At 42.6% G+C, this 14,822-nt stretch overlaps 1 protein-coding gene across 17 annotated transcripts in view; it reads left to right on the top strand.

Annotated features, from left to right (window-relative positions):
* DZANK1 (double zinc ribbon and ankyrin repeat domains 1) overlaps window positions 1–14,822 on the top strand; it is a 213,344-nt gene that overhangs the window by 13,128 nt on the left and 185,394 nt on the right. For 14 of the 17 annotated variants that reach the window (XR_008320750.1, XR_008320751.1, XM_053313578.1 and 11 more), the window contains one exon: window positions 12,802–12,947. Coding sequence is in view for 15 of the 17 variants with exons in the window: in XM_053313578.1 (XP_053169553.1) it covers window positions 12,818–12,947 (130 nt within the window). In the remaining 2 variants the exon portion in view is untranslated. The remainder of the gene's footprint in view (window positions 1–12,801; window positions 12,948–14,822) is intronic. The other 3 variants (XM_053313573.1, XM_053313572.1, XM_053313571.1) reach the window with 1 other exon arrangement.

The raw sequence follows: 14,822 nt of genomic DNA, 5'->3' as shown, positions 1-14,822 counted from the left end.
TCAGAGAACGCTACCCTGGGGGTCCTGGACTTGAGTATACTACCTATCATCCTAAACTTGGCTTCCAGAACCTCTCAACTGCATTTCCCAACATCATTGGTGCCAGTGTGCACCACAACAGCTGACTCCTCCCTAGACCTGCCTAACAGCCTACCTAGTGTGACGTCCACAACCTTCGTACCAGGCAGGCAAGTCTCCTGTTACACGCAGGTCACAGACCCATCTCTCTAGGCCCCTAACAATCAAATTTCCTGCTACTTGGAGGGCACCCTAACTCCCTGGAGGAGTATATTCTGTGCGAGAGGATATGGGCACATCATGCAAGGAAGGGATCCCTGCTAAGGGAGTGTTTCCCTCTTCCTCAAACTGATGTCCTCCTGCCCTGAGACTCGCATTCTCCATGACAGCAGAAGCGCCAGGTGCAGAGCCACCATTGCGCAAACGGGTTCAAAGAACCCAACCTGCCGGCCCTCAGGGGCCTCACGTTGAGCCCCAGCCATGCCCCTGCATCTGATGTCAGACACAGGGATGTTATTTCTTTCCTTTTAAAGGCAGGGAGAGTCACTCCCATCCACTATGCGAACACGGTTCTGGCCGCGAACACGGTGCTGGCTGCGCAGCATCATACAGCATGGCTGAGAGTGGCTCTTCCTGCCTTTAAAAGAGCCACTCCAGCTGCACTGTGAATGCAGCACTGGCCAAACTTTGCCCCATTTTCGATCTAAGCTCTGCTCCCTGTATCTGACGCAAGACGTTTCGGACGCAGGGGGCAGGGCTAGGGCCATGGTGATAGGCTGAACCTAGGCCGCCACTAGTCTCCCTCCACCCTGAGAAGCGCCATCATCCTGTGAGTGAGATGCCTCTATCACATCCCTGAGGGTCTCATCCACACTCCTCTCTACCTCTCTGAGCTTCCCCAGGTCAGCCACTTTGGCTTTGAGGGAACGAAGTTGTTCCCTGAGAACCGGGAGCTCTTTGCACTAAGTGCACATCCATGACTTCTGCCCCTCAGGTAGTCTATATGCAACACTCTGTGCAATACGCTGGGAAGCACCCCCTCCTCTGCTGGCTTTCTATCTCCATAACTGGTGAAATTGGCTATCTATTATATTAATTCTCGTAGATGTGCCTCTGTGGGGATGCGTCCTGGCAACCCAGCGGATTGGCTGGGCGGTGGAGGTGCTCTGGCACCTCTTGGCTGGGCTGCGGGAGCTCATGCGCAGCAGGAGGCTGTTGAGTTGAGCTGCTGCAGGGGGGAAATGGCAGAGGCCCCAGCCGCGCGTGAGCTCCCGCTGCCCAGCCAATCTGGCTGCTTATTGGTCTGGCTGCTTATTGGCCTGGCTGCTGTGAGGAGGTGACGGCCGCTGCAGGCCTAGCCCGGCCTGCTTGCAACTGTCGCAGCCGTGGCCTGGGCTGGGAGGAGGCCGGAGGCAGCGGGACAGACTGGCCCTGGCAGCACCGGCAGGATGAGTGGGGAACAGGCAGTAACAGCAGCAGCAGGGCCCTTTTTGGCCGCCCACAGCCTGGTGAGGCTCTGTGGTGGTGGGGAGGGATGGAAGCAGGGAGGGCTAGAGAGCGCAGGGCTGGAAGGAGGAGGGGAGAGAGGAGAGACCAGAGCAGGAGGAAGAGGAAGGGGGAAACAGCCGTCCCCAAAGCACCCAGATGCTCTCTGCGGGGTCGGCTAGCTTAGAATATAATTTAGAATTCAAGGGTAGTTCACTTGAAGCTATGTATTGGGTGCAGTTGATAGCTAAATAAATGTTTTAAGCTTTGTTCTCCAAGAAAATTACAAAACTCAGGTAGTACTTGCCTTATCCTTGAGCTGGTCTTGTGGTAGCAAGCATGACTTGTCTCTATAGCTAAGCAGGGTCTGCCCTAGTTGCATATGAATGGGAGACTTGATGTGCAGAAGTATTTAACCAGCCGGAAACTCCCCCTAAGAATGATCAGTGGTTTAATTTGTTGGCTGACCCCCACTTCACAGTTGCTATGCCACTTCTGAAGTCAGGCCAAGATTCCTTTAAAACTACAGATTTTCCATCTAAAAGCAGTACCTCTGAAACCCAAGTCACTACAATGAACCCGAACGCTCCTACTGTTCCATCGCAAACTCTAGCTTCTCACATAGATTCTAACACCTAATGGTTCTGAAGGAAACGCAAGAGAACTCCCCCCAGGAAACAGGTCAAGCAGTCTTGGGCCAGGAAGCTCTCGGGGGTAGAGAGGCTCCATTCAGCCATTGAAGGGAAGCAGATCAGCATGGGCTTGCTTTAGTGTCATGGAATTCGGGGGGATGGGAAGCTAGATCCAAGGACTCCTAATGTTTGAGCCTTTTGGACAGATTTGATATCCTACTGATGCAAGAAACCTGGGCATTCTCTGAACTGGTACTTAACGGATTTTGTGTATTTTCCCTTCAGGCCATTAAGTATAAGAAAAAGGGCAGACCCAGTGGGGGCCTTGGGACTTTTATCTCAACTAAGTTACGGGCATCATCAAAATGAGTCTCTTCTTTGGGTAACATAGCACTGACTGTGGAAGTGCTGATAGTCAACGTATATCTCCCCCCCCCCTTAAATTCAGGGCCCAGGAAATTAAGGGAAATTGGGGGAAGCTGGAAGGGTACATTGTTACTCTCACAAAGGAATTTCCCAATACAAGTATAATTCTGGGAGGTGACTTTAACACAAGAATGGGGCCCAATGATGAAATATTTTATGCCCGATATAAGAGAAGTCCCCCAATTTGGGAAGAGTATGTGCTTCCATACATGTGCCTCTCTAAGGACAACATCTCAAACTTGGGTGGGTATTGTTTGGCCCAAATGACCTATGGCTTAGATTTATTTGTTTTAAATGGCTCCGTGGATAATGACCATCCGGCACAGTTGACATTTTGGGTGGAGAGGAGAGCAAGTGCCATTGACTATTTTATTATTATGAGGCGCCTAGCCCAGTGTTCCCCGAGACTGGAGGTGGTCCCACAAGTGGAAAGTGACCACCACGTAGTTACTCTGCTGCTGTGGAATCCGCTGGGCCCTAAACAGTATGAGTCAGTGCCTTCTATGAAGACAGAGGATAACTGCTGTCGTGTCAGATGGTCCCAGAGTTTGGCTGATAAAATCTCCACTCTTCTCTAGTCGCATTACCTACAGAAGTTGAGCCAAGAGATGCTTGATGTATCGGACCCAGTTCAACTCTTACAAGTCTATAACTCCATTACTTTGGAATTACAAAAACATCTTACATCTAAGCAGTGTGAATCCTCTAATAGACAGTGGAGACCTTTCAAACCATGGTTTGACCAAGACTGTGTGGAGTGGGCTGCCAGAGTGAAGGTGGCGTTCCAAAGAGAAACACCTGGCTAATAGTCCAGGGTGTTTTGGCTCCCGTTTGGCCAAATTATCTCTCATCAGCAAGATGAAGATCGGAATGCATGCCGGGCTTGTTTTTTTCCCCGGGGGGGGAGTCTGGGGAGATTTCCCTGGATGAACCCCCAGAATAAACGTTTCTGCTTAAGCAACAGGCTGAATGGAAGAAGCAAACATCAAAGCTTATGAAGGGATGACCTCGCAACTAATCTACTTTTTCTTTCCTAATTAATCTCTGAGACAACTACAACTGGGAGTATGCAAGATCTCTGGCTTTCTTACTCTTTCTCTCCCTCAGTTTACTGTTTTTGAACTCTCACTGACCTTCCTAGAAGTAATTATGGAATGATTTACGGCGTTAAGAAGAGGACTGGTTGAAGAGGATGTTGACCGACGAGATTTTACTGCTTAGATTTCTTTTTTCTTTGCAGAGCCTAATGCCTGTATTTTTATAAGCCTAGTTTTCATTTAGAAGAAGTTCACGCTACCCATGGAGGAGGCAATGGTTAGGAGAATGTATGTTTTATTTTGAACTTAGATTCACTGCATTGGAATTTTGGCGTTGACAAGATGTTTTATTGCTGGTAACTAAACTTTCTGTGTTTTGCCCTATACTTCTGAGGGTTTCTTATTTTTATTTTGTTCTGGAGTTCAGGACGTTTTCTTTTCAACTTCTTGTGGACTGTGGGGATGGAAGAATAAGGGAAAGGGATTAACTTTGAAATTTTTTCTTTTGGACTTTTGGAATCACTATTCAGCATTGCAAGCCTTTGAAATTCAACATTAGAAAGTGGAATGAATGAACTGGAATGAAATTGGAGACTTAAGACTTCTCACATTTTCCCATGCGTAAGCTTTTGTACAGAGTTAGTTCTAACTTATTATGTCTTTGACAGAATACCTTATCTCTGGGCCGAGAACGTTCTCAAAATTTTTCAAGACTCTTGTGTTAACCCTTTACTGGTTTTCTTCTGGGTCTCTTTATTTTTGTTTTTATGCAGAATAAGAAATTCCTGAGAATCAAATAATGTTTTTCTTTTCCCTTCCATTTCAAATTTAATGAGATTCTTAATTTCCTAATATTTGTCCCATGTATAAAAATGTATTGAAGTAATTGGGTTGAAACTATATGATTTCTTTCTTTCTTTCTTCTCATTGTATTCCCTGTGATGGTTATTTCCAGAAATATAATAGAGGTTAGGGAAACTAGTTTAAACATTTTTACATGTAAATATTCATACATATTATAATTGCTGTTGTAATGTTGCCCTGTATATGTAATTAGTTTCTGCTAAATTGAAGAATTACTTTTATATTCCCTGTTATTTAACAACTGTTATCAAAAATTTTGTGAAGAGGGAAAGCTTTAAATTAAAAGCTCGATTTTTTAATATCATGGGTAAAATTTGAAATACAATTTGATGGTATTGTACAAGATTGTGCTAATGCAAATTTTAGTTGATCTTTAAAAAGATGAGAGTCCCAGTTATTTATTTCATTTTACCTCTTATTTTACTCTCTTATTGTCTATCTTTTTTTTTTTTTTTTTTTGGTACTACAGGTTTTGGATACCAGTCATGGATATCTTTTAAATTGTCATATAATTGGTGTATAAGAGTTGGGAATTCCATCAAGGCTCTGTGTTTTTTAAAAATTTATATTTTATGTTTTTATGAGGTTGGCATCTCATGTTTTCTCATGCTTTTTTCAGTTCTAATTTTTTGATATTTTGGGGAGTTAGAGGAGAGGTTCAGAGATTATTCTTTCAATCCTTTAAAATACTAGACTCTAGATTTATTTGGATCTTTTTGGTTTTATTTGGATCTTTTTGGTTTTATTTGGATTTTTTTGGTTTTATTTGGATCTTTTTGGTTTTAATAGTTGAGAGTGGAAATGTTTTCTTGCATTTCTGTTTTTTCTTTGTGTTGTCATGGCCCTCTTAGGAGGTAATGGTGTAGTGTTTTGTAGGGAGGAGCGCCAATGCGAAGTGATAATGGAGATATGCTGAAGATTCTGTTGCATGATTTGGCGCGGAGATTTATTTATTTATTTATTTATTTATTTATTTATTATTTATCACATTCTTACACCACCCAAAACTTACGTCTCTGGGCGGTTTACAAGAAGATTAAAAAGTAAAACATTAATTAAAAACAAAAACAAAATTATATATGTGTGTGTGCATGTGCATGTGCGTGTGCATGTGCGTGTGTGTGTGTGTATACACACACACACACACACACACACACACACACATTCTGGCTGGTTATTGTTCTGCTTTGAGGGACCTCTCTATGTATTCTGCTGGTGTTATAATAACTGTATTTTTATTTTGGAGTTCCTGTCTAGGATTTATGGTGTTTTTGTGTCTGTATGAAATTAATAGCTTTTATAAATCAGGTAACAACTAATGCAACCTTCATTTCTTGTTTATATAACTTAATATGGAAACCCAGATCTGGAATCTTTTCCATACCTTCTTATTTGTTAAGATAGGTGTGTTGCATTTATAGTTCCTTACAGGAGAAGCTTTCTTTTGTTCTCATATCAGTGGATAAGGTTGTTAAAAGACATTAAATATCTTTGGTTTTCTTAAAGATTATCTTAGATTTTATCTATCTAGTAGTGGAACAAACAGTATTATTAAGTATTCTGCTTGGAATTATTTTATTATTATTTCTGCTTGTTAATCCGAGGAACTGGGATGGAAAAGATCGGAGGAGATTCTAGCTTTTGGGACCTTCTGGATAATTTTTATACAGGTTTTGAATTAAAAGAAGAATGAAATGTATGTAGGGAAATTATAGTTATTGATCTCATGGATTTCAGTGAGCTCATTTATGAAGGTTTTATTTTTTGTTGGGTTTGAACTTTTCTTTGACTTATTACAAATTTTTATTGATATTATATTAATAATGTTTATTAATATTTTCTCTGAGCTTGTGGGTATGGGATGGGACCCTTTCTGTGGAACACTGTGGATGTTTTGCTCTGTGACTGAATCAATTATAATATTTATGTATATGGGTTTTTTTTTGTTAATTTTGGCTCTCTCCCCTCTTCATATTGTTTAATTGCTGGATGCTCAATTGGTTTAGAGGCCTGAAATTTTATGATGGTTAGACTGAGGCCCATGTTAACATTTCTTACTCCTATAATTATACACACACACACATATACACATATATAATTACTATTTGTATCTTGCATATAGAGGAGTTGTTTAAGATGAATATGTTCTTGTTTGTAATCATGTATGACTCTCAGCAATGTAACCTTTTCTGTTTTTACTTATATTACTAATAAAAGCATCACAAAATCTTTTTTTAAAAAAAGATTGTGTGGAGTGTAGATGTCTTCTTTTGGACAGATTCCAAGCTTATAAGGTAGATCCCACTTCAACATCAGTCCAAGAACTAATGTTACAGAAAAAGCGGGTTTATATGAAATCTGCTTGGGATTTGTTATTGTATCCAATATGATCAAGACAACAATCCCTTTTCTGGAGAACTGTGGCAGGGATTCCGCTTGGAAGAGACCGATGTCCACATCCATCCGGAGCTTTGGGAGTGGCACTTTCAAAAGTTGTACCTGGAGGAAGGGACTTCTCCAGGCCCTTTACATTCAATGAGAAGCCATTACCTGACTGGTCACCCGTTACCACAGCAGAAGTCTCTGACCTAATACGCCAACTGAAGCCAGGCAAGGCCCCCGGCACTGACCTGGTCTCACCAGAGTTGGTTTTGTCCAATGTGGACTGGTGGGCACTGGTGCATGCTTTGCTGTTTATTGCCATTGATAGATCAGGGTGCATACCGAAAGACTGGGGCTTGTCCACCATTGTACCTATCTATAAGAAGGGGTGCAGAAGTGAGTCAAGCAATTATAGGCCAATCAGTCTTCTGAGTACAGTTAGCAAACTTTACGCTAAACACCTTTATTGGAAGTTGAGGGACTGGATGGAACAGGATAACATTCTTGCAGAAGAGCAAGTGGGGTTCAGAGAAGGGAGGTCTACTGTTGACCATTGTTTTGTTGTGCATCATCAAGCGCAGAAATATGCTCAATCCTTGCATGTTGCCTTTGTAGATGTTAGGTTTGCCTTTGACTCAATCCCATGGGATAGGCTCTGGGATAAATTGAGAGCCTCCTCCATTGATCAGTGACTCTTCGCTCTAATTAGAGCCTTACACGTATCGCCAACCATGAGGGTTAGGTGCAATCCACAGAGAGGATTAACCAGAGCTATTCCAATTGGAAAGGGGTCTGACAAGGATGTGTGCTGGCACCCTTGCTGTTTAATATTTTTGTCAATGATATGGTGACCCATCTTGACAGCAGTGATTTCCATCCTCCCAAGCTAGCTGAAAGAAGTATCCCGGTGTTGCTGTATGCGGATGATGCGTCCATTTTGGCTAGAGTGGTCTAAGGAGGGCCTTGGTCTAAGGAGGGCCTTGGGGGCCTTGGCTGTTTATTGTAAGAGAGAATGGCTGAGTATTAATTATCAGAAAATGGTGCTCTCCTTTGCTAGGAGACCTAAGAGATGTGTATGGAAGATCGATGGACAAAGGATAGAGCAGGTCCAAAATTTTGTTTACTTGGGGGTAGCTGTTCATTCATCGGGATCAAGATGGGCCCATGCCTTTCATGTGGCCCAGACTGCCCAATACAGTGCCCAAGCTATTTTTTGGTTCTGTAGAACCAGGGGAGGGTATTTTATCCCCGTGGCCTTAAAACATTTTCAAGTGAAATCATTGGCACAGTTACTGTATGATGCCCAATTGGGTCCTTACCCCGATCTGTCCCCCCTAGAAGTGGTGCAGTCTAAATTCTTGAGAGCAATATTTCAGACACCCAAGTGCACCTCTAATGCAAGGCTCAGATTGGAGGCATGTCTCATTAGAGTTGAGACCAGATGCTGGCAAATGGTGCTGTTTTATTGGCTGAAAGTTTTTTCCTCAGACACAGGGCTGAGCCGCTTAGTATTAGAGGATTCCTATCAGTCGACCTGGAAATGTGCTCTGAACCACCTTGGGTCTCGATTAGTCTGCCTTGCTTACGCAAAGTTTGGAGACAGCTAGGAAGCTCATTAAACAGAATAGAGGATATTGAGAGACAAATGGATATAGCGAGGGCACCTGACTTTCAGAACCATGACTCAGTCAGGTATAGTTTGGCCCCAGCATCCTATCTCACTATCATGGAGGTGCCCCCACTTAAAAGAGTTTTTATCCTGGCAAGATGCAATGCCCTGCCTTCAGCCCTCTTAGAGGGCAGATATAGAGGGACTCCCTATGGGGAGAAGCTCTGCTCATGTGGGGAGAGTCAAGTAGAAACAGTCACCCATGTGCTATTGGAATGTATGTTCTATAGAGACCTGCGTCAGGATCTCATTTACCCTTTGATGGGTAATCAAAGCCCAGGTCTTGATTCTCCTCAGATGATTGGCAGGCTGTTGGAAGGAAGTAATTCCAGTACCACCAGACAGGTAGCTAAATTTTGTACAGCAGCCCTTCATTTTCATAAGAGCTTAACAATGGGAAAATAGGTGATGGATTTAAGGCCAGAGCAACTTTTGCAGCTACAGTGTGGCTAACTGCAGGTGGGCACGCAGGTATTGGGATCACTTGTATATCATCAGTAAATCTAACAACAAAACTTTCCCAAGCTCCTGAATTGTTTAACCCCTCTCAGGTTCAGGAGTCAGGAAGGCAACTGTTTGAGTTTTGATTTGTGTGTAATAGTCTCATAGGTATGAAATACTGCTGTCTCCTTTTATTCTTAGTTATGTATTTTTAGTAGTACTTTCAGTACCTTGATCTATGTTCAGGAGGACTTTTTAAAATTTATTTGGTTTTATTGTTTGTAGTAGAAGTTTGTCTTCTCTTCTACATTTGTTTTTAAACTCATGCTGGTTGCTGACCGAAATAAAGGTTTTTTTTGTTTGTTTTTAATATTAGGAATATTTTAAAAATCATAATTAAAAAGAAAACAGGTATGAAGCAGAACAATCCACTATCCAATAAACCTCCCTGAATATAACCTTGAATATATTTATGTACTATATGTTGCCAGACAACTTGGAATAAAGATTTGTAAATAGGCAGAAAATAGGCTAAATTTCATGGATAAATTGTTTTTGTTAGGCGTAAAGTGGCCCTTCCCATTGAAATCAATAGGTCCCTCTTATTGCAGAAGTCAAGTTTTCCTATCAGCATTCAACAAGTCAGCAAATCCAGTCACTGACCATTACTTCTCAGCAGAGTCACCAGCTATTATCGTACAGACACCTGTACACTACCATGTCTGTGCTTGTGTTTTTCTTCAAGTAGGGGGAATTAGCTCTGAAAACCCCTTTTGCAAATGCATAATAAGGGATTTGCAGTCTTGATAAAGGCAAATGTCAGCGTTTGGGTACCCTAGAGGAGGACTCGGGGAGAAAATTTTCGAAACAAAGAGTTGAATTCTGAATTTGAAACAAAGATGAAGAGAAGCTCAATGCAAATGAATGTATTTGGCAATCTTGGTCTCAAACAGTTCTTTGAGACTATAAAAGAGGGAGAAGAAGCGAGGGAATGATGACTATGCAGGCAGTATACAAAGGAGGGGGAGCAGGGAAGTAATGGATAGGCAGAGAAAACGGGGACACAGAGAGGCGCTTCACACGATTTGTGTGAAGCGCCTTTACCGGCTCGAGGGGAGAGTGGGTACTCTCACCACAGATGATCATGCCTGAAGCCCTGGGTGGCTGGCTCAGCCGCCCACATGACTACCGGCTCCTTCATGGAGCCAGTGGGGGCTGTGGGTATCGGGGTCCACGTGGCCCCCGGAAGTTCTAAGATGAGAAGTCCCCATAAGTTCCATTCTGGAGAGACCCCTGAGGCCGGGAGGCTGACTGCAGCCTCCTGGTTGGGGGTATACTCATGTGTCACCATGCACCGCAGTGGCACACGAGCAAAAAAAATGGAGGTTAATGGAGCACTTGCTCTGTTAACTTCATTTAATGGGAGGGGGAATTAGGCCCGCGAGCCTGGTGGTTCCCACGATCAGTAGAAAGTGGGCTAGGCTCCCTTAGCCCGCTTTCTACTGATTGTGGGAATAGCTTCAGTGAGAGAGAGAGAGAGAGAGAGAGAAAGAGAAAGAGAGAGAGAGAGAGCACGGACACAGATTTGGAGGTGAAAGTTCTTATGTTTCCTTAATCTGCTGCCTTGTCTGTGGCACCAAAGCATTTCTTCCTGCCCACAGGGAGGGGGAAAGCCAGAGTCTGTCATTAGGTCTTTCTGGCAGTGACCGTAGGCAGCGGGGTGCAGATAGATGTACTTTAATAAACTATAGTCTCTGTTTTTCAAGAAATCTGCTTAGACACCATCACTCCCTTCTGGGTAGTCTAACATTGATGCTGTCTTTACCCACAGCCAGATATCTGGCTACATTGAAATAACATGGCTGTATTAGGTACACTAATGCTCAGGATCATCCAATGCAGATTAGAGCCCTGTGTGGAAAGGGAAATGTCGGATGTTTAAGCGGATTTCAGAAAAGGCTGAGGAACAAGAGACATCATTGCTGATGCATGCTGGATAATTGAGAAAGCCAAAGAATACCAGAAAGAAGTCAATATGTGCTTTATTGACTACAGAAAAGCCTTTGATTGCATCAGCCATGTCAAGTTGTGGAATATCCTTAGGAAAATGGGTGTCCCAGGATATACACAGGGCAGGAAGCCACAGTCCAGACAGAACATGGTGAAACAGACTGGTTCCAGATCAGCAAAGGAGTAATACAAGGCTGTATACTTTCTCCTTCTAAATTCAATGTATATGCTGAACATATATTGAGAGAAGCTGGATTGGAAGAAGATGAGCCTGGTTTTAAAGTTGGAGGAAGAAACATCAATCTACACTATGCTGATGACACCACTCTGATAGCTGAGGATGTGGATGATCTGCAAGCTCTAGTAATGAAAGTCGAGGAGCACAGTGAAAAAAATGGGACTACAACTAAATGTAAAGACTAAACTAATGACAATGGGAACCAGCCTCAGAACTGACAATGAAGACATTGAAGTGGTGGATAGCTTCTACCTTATAGGACTGACCGTCCTAACAGTAAAGGATCCAGCAGTCAAGAAATACTCTGCAGACTAGCACTCGGTAGGGTAGCTATGAAGGCGTTGGAAAGGATATTTAGATGCCATGACGTGTCTACACCTACAAAGATTAGATCGTCTGGACAATGGTTTTCTGCGTGACACTCTATGGATGCGAAAGCTGGACTTTAAAGAAGTAAGATATAAAAAGTATTGTCCCTTTTGAACTTTGGTGCTGGAGAAGACTTTTGAGGATACCATGGACAGCCAGGAAAACAAACAAATGGATCATAGAACAAAGCAATCCAGAATTTTCACTCGAGGCACAAATGACCAGGCTCAAACTATCATACTTCAGACAAATGACGTGAAGATCTAGCTCCCTTGAGAAGTCTATAATGCTGGGAAAAGTTGAAGGGAAGAGAAGAAGAGGACAACTAGCAGCAAGGTGGATGGACTCGATTACGACAGCATTGAATGCACCACTGAGAGACCTTAAAGGCCAAGTTGAAGACAGATCATCCTGGAGAGAATCTATCTATGTGGTTGCTAAGAGTCGACACCAACTTGACAGCACTTAATCAATACATTAGGTACACACTTCATACCCAATTTTAGTTAATCCCCCACCTAAGCCCAAGAACAGTCACACAGTGTGGTAACAACCATGCTTCAGAGTGCTGTTAGTCTGGAAGTGCTGTTCGTTCATTCATTTTTCTGTGTAAATTGCTTTAGAACGTCTGTTGAAAAGTGCTATATAAATAGTAGTAGTAGTTTTAATCCTTTCACTGCTTCAGCACTTCCTTAGTCAGGGAGTTTCAGAATCTGAAGGTGGTTTTTGTGTTTTGTTTTTGTTCCAGTCATTCAGAATACCTTGATTCTCCTGCTCCTGAAATTCATGCTCTTCCTTGCTGTTTTACCCTACTCACCGATCTCATCTTCTCCTTCGCAGTCTTCTCCTACTGTTGTCCTTGTTGCATTGTACCCTGTGTCCTTTCTATGATCCTCTCTAATGAGGCAACAATGTGGAAACTCAGGGAAAGTGTAGAAATGTGTTCTCTGCTCAGAAATTCATTCTTCTTTTTAACTGAAAAGACTGGGTTTGTTTAAAGGTTTCTTGAGCCTTTATCATCAAAATATATGGTAATTGACATAATGGCATGAGATTTTTATTGGCTGAAGCAAGTGAAGCTGGAAGAATAATTTCCAGTGAACTGACTTGATTTTTATTTTCTTGAGAATTAATAATACAAAGTTTCTCTAAGTAAATGGATTTGTATATGTATTTCTTACTGCACTCCTGTGTTTAATAATAATGTATTTTTGTTTTGTTTTTTAATAGATATCTCTAGAAAAAAATGACTGCTGGTTCCATCTTAGTGCCTCAAGTTATACCACTTAGGATCCCAACACCAGGAAAAACCAAATATGAAATAGATACAAATACACTTGTAGAACTCAAATCAGGTATATGCAGCAACTCAGAATGTAAGCTATGCATTCTTTCTATCTCACTCTCTCTCATATATTAAACTGCCTTGAGGGTATTTTTTTTAAACAAAAGACAGTAGATAAGCATAACATTCAACTTGCCATTCATTTTTCCTGCAAATATATTTTTGGATTATCTTTGTTCAGGTGAATAATTCTACCAAAGGTGAAGCAGACTATAAAACCAGTCTTTTAAAATTGAAGACAGAAGCAGGTTAAAGTTTTCCTATGTGTGTTAATTTGTAGAAAGAAATTACAGGAGTTTTGCTCTATGAAGAACTGCATTGTACTTTGATTTTGCAAATCTAAACCACACTTGTTCAAACTCATGCCAGCTACCACGGTCTGTGCCTATGCTCTTGCTTAGGTACTCTGAAACCAATTTGCAGGATCATTAGTCTGGGCACAGGCAAAACAATATCAGAGTACCTCTAGAGAAGCAATGGACTCAGAGACCAAGGTTGTGAAAAACAAAAATGAAGTTTATTAAGCTAACAGAAGCACAATGAAAATGGAAATATTTGGCAACCAATGCCAAGAATACAGAGCAGTTATGCTGGCAAAGGCAAAGAATTAACTCAAAACAGTTATGTGGCAAACCAAAGAATAGTTACACAGATGAGGAGAAGGTTAGAATAGAGTGCAGAGTTTGAGGTAAGGGGGACGGGCTGTATACCTTTCCTGTTCTGCTGATCTTGGATGCGATACCATGGAAATGCCGAAGGTTCCTGTTTTGGTCTTCCTAACAGATGACATGAATGGGCAATGGGGTACGAGTGCAGCACCCAAGACTGTAGCTCACTGCAGTCTGGGAAACACTGAGCTCCTGGGTGGCCAGGCATGTGCTACTGGACTCAACAGCAAGACCACTTCAGGAGGATCTCAGAATCCCCTCAAAAGGATTTTCTCTCTCTCTCTGGGGGTTTGTCCACTCAAGGATGCCTGGCCTTCTCAAACAAACAAAACACAAGATAAGACCTCATGTTTGCTTGCTACTGAGAAGGTTTGTGGGGATTTAAGTATCTGCAACAACCAGGGTAGTACAGGTGCTCCATTATTTTTTATTATTATTATTATTTTTACATTTATATCCCACTCTTCCTCCAAGGAGCCCAGAGCGGTGTACTACATACTTGAGTTTCTCTTTCACAACAACCCTGTGAAGTAGGTTAGGATGAGAGAGAAGTAACTGGCCCAGAGTCACCCAGCAAGTATCATGGTTGAATGGGGATTTGAACTCAGGTCTCCCCAGTCCTAGTCCAGCACTCTAACCACTACACCACGCTGGCACGCTATGCCATGCAAGGCATATTCCAGGCTAAGCTTTCTCAAGATTCTAGTATTCCAACAAGACTTGGAAGCCCAATTGTTTCAATTTTGAGGGGGAAAGATCATGACTGCTGGAGCTGGTGCAGTAACTAGCAGCATGTGCTGCTAAACTCTCACAGAAGCTGGGGACAAGTCTAGCAATGAGAAGACTTAAGGAATAATTCTCCCATTCAAGTGATGGTCTTGAATGGAGGAGAGCTGGTCTTGTGGTAATAAGCATGAATTGTCCCCTCTGCTAAGCAGGGTCCACCCTGGTTGCATATGAATGGGAGACTACATGTGTGAGCACTGTAAGATATTCTCCTTAGGGGATGAGGGAGAGCATTTGCATGCAGAAGGTTCCATGTTCCCTCCCTGCATCTCCAAGATAGGGCTGAGAGGGACTCCCGCCTGCATCCTTGGAGAATCCACTGCCAGTCTGGGTAGATAATACTGAGCTAGGTGGACTGATGGTCTGACTCCATAAAAGTTTCTTATGGGGTTGGAAGAGGCATTGGCCCTGGTGCTCATTCACTGAGTGACCAAAACAATAGGGTGTTACTG

Source organism: Hemicordylus capensis, chromosome 4, assembly GCF_027244095.1.
Source record: "Hemicordylus capensis ecotype Gifberg chromosome 4, rHemCap1.1.pri, whole genome shotgun sequence".
Lineage (NCBI taxonomy): Eukaryota > Metazoa > Chordata > Lepidosauria > Squamata > Cordylidae > Hemicordylus > Hemicordylus capensis.
The sequence above is the reverse complement of the archived record's forward strand: the minus strand, read 5'-3'. Positions and strand labels throughout refer to the sequence as shown.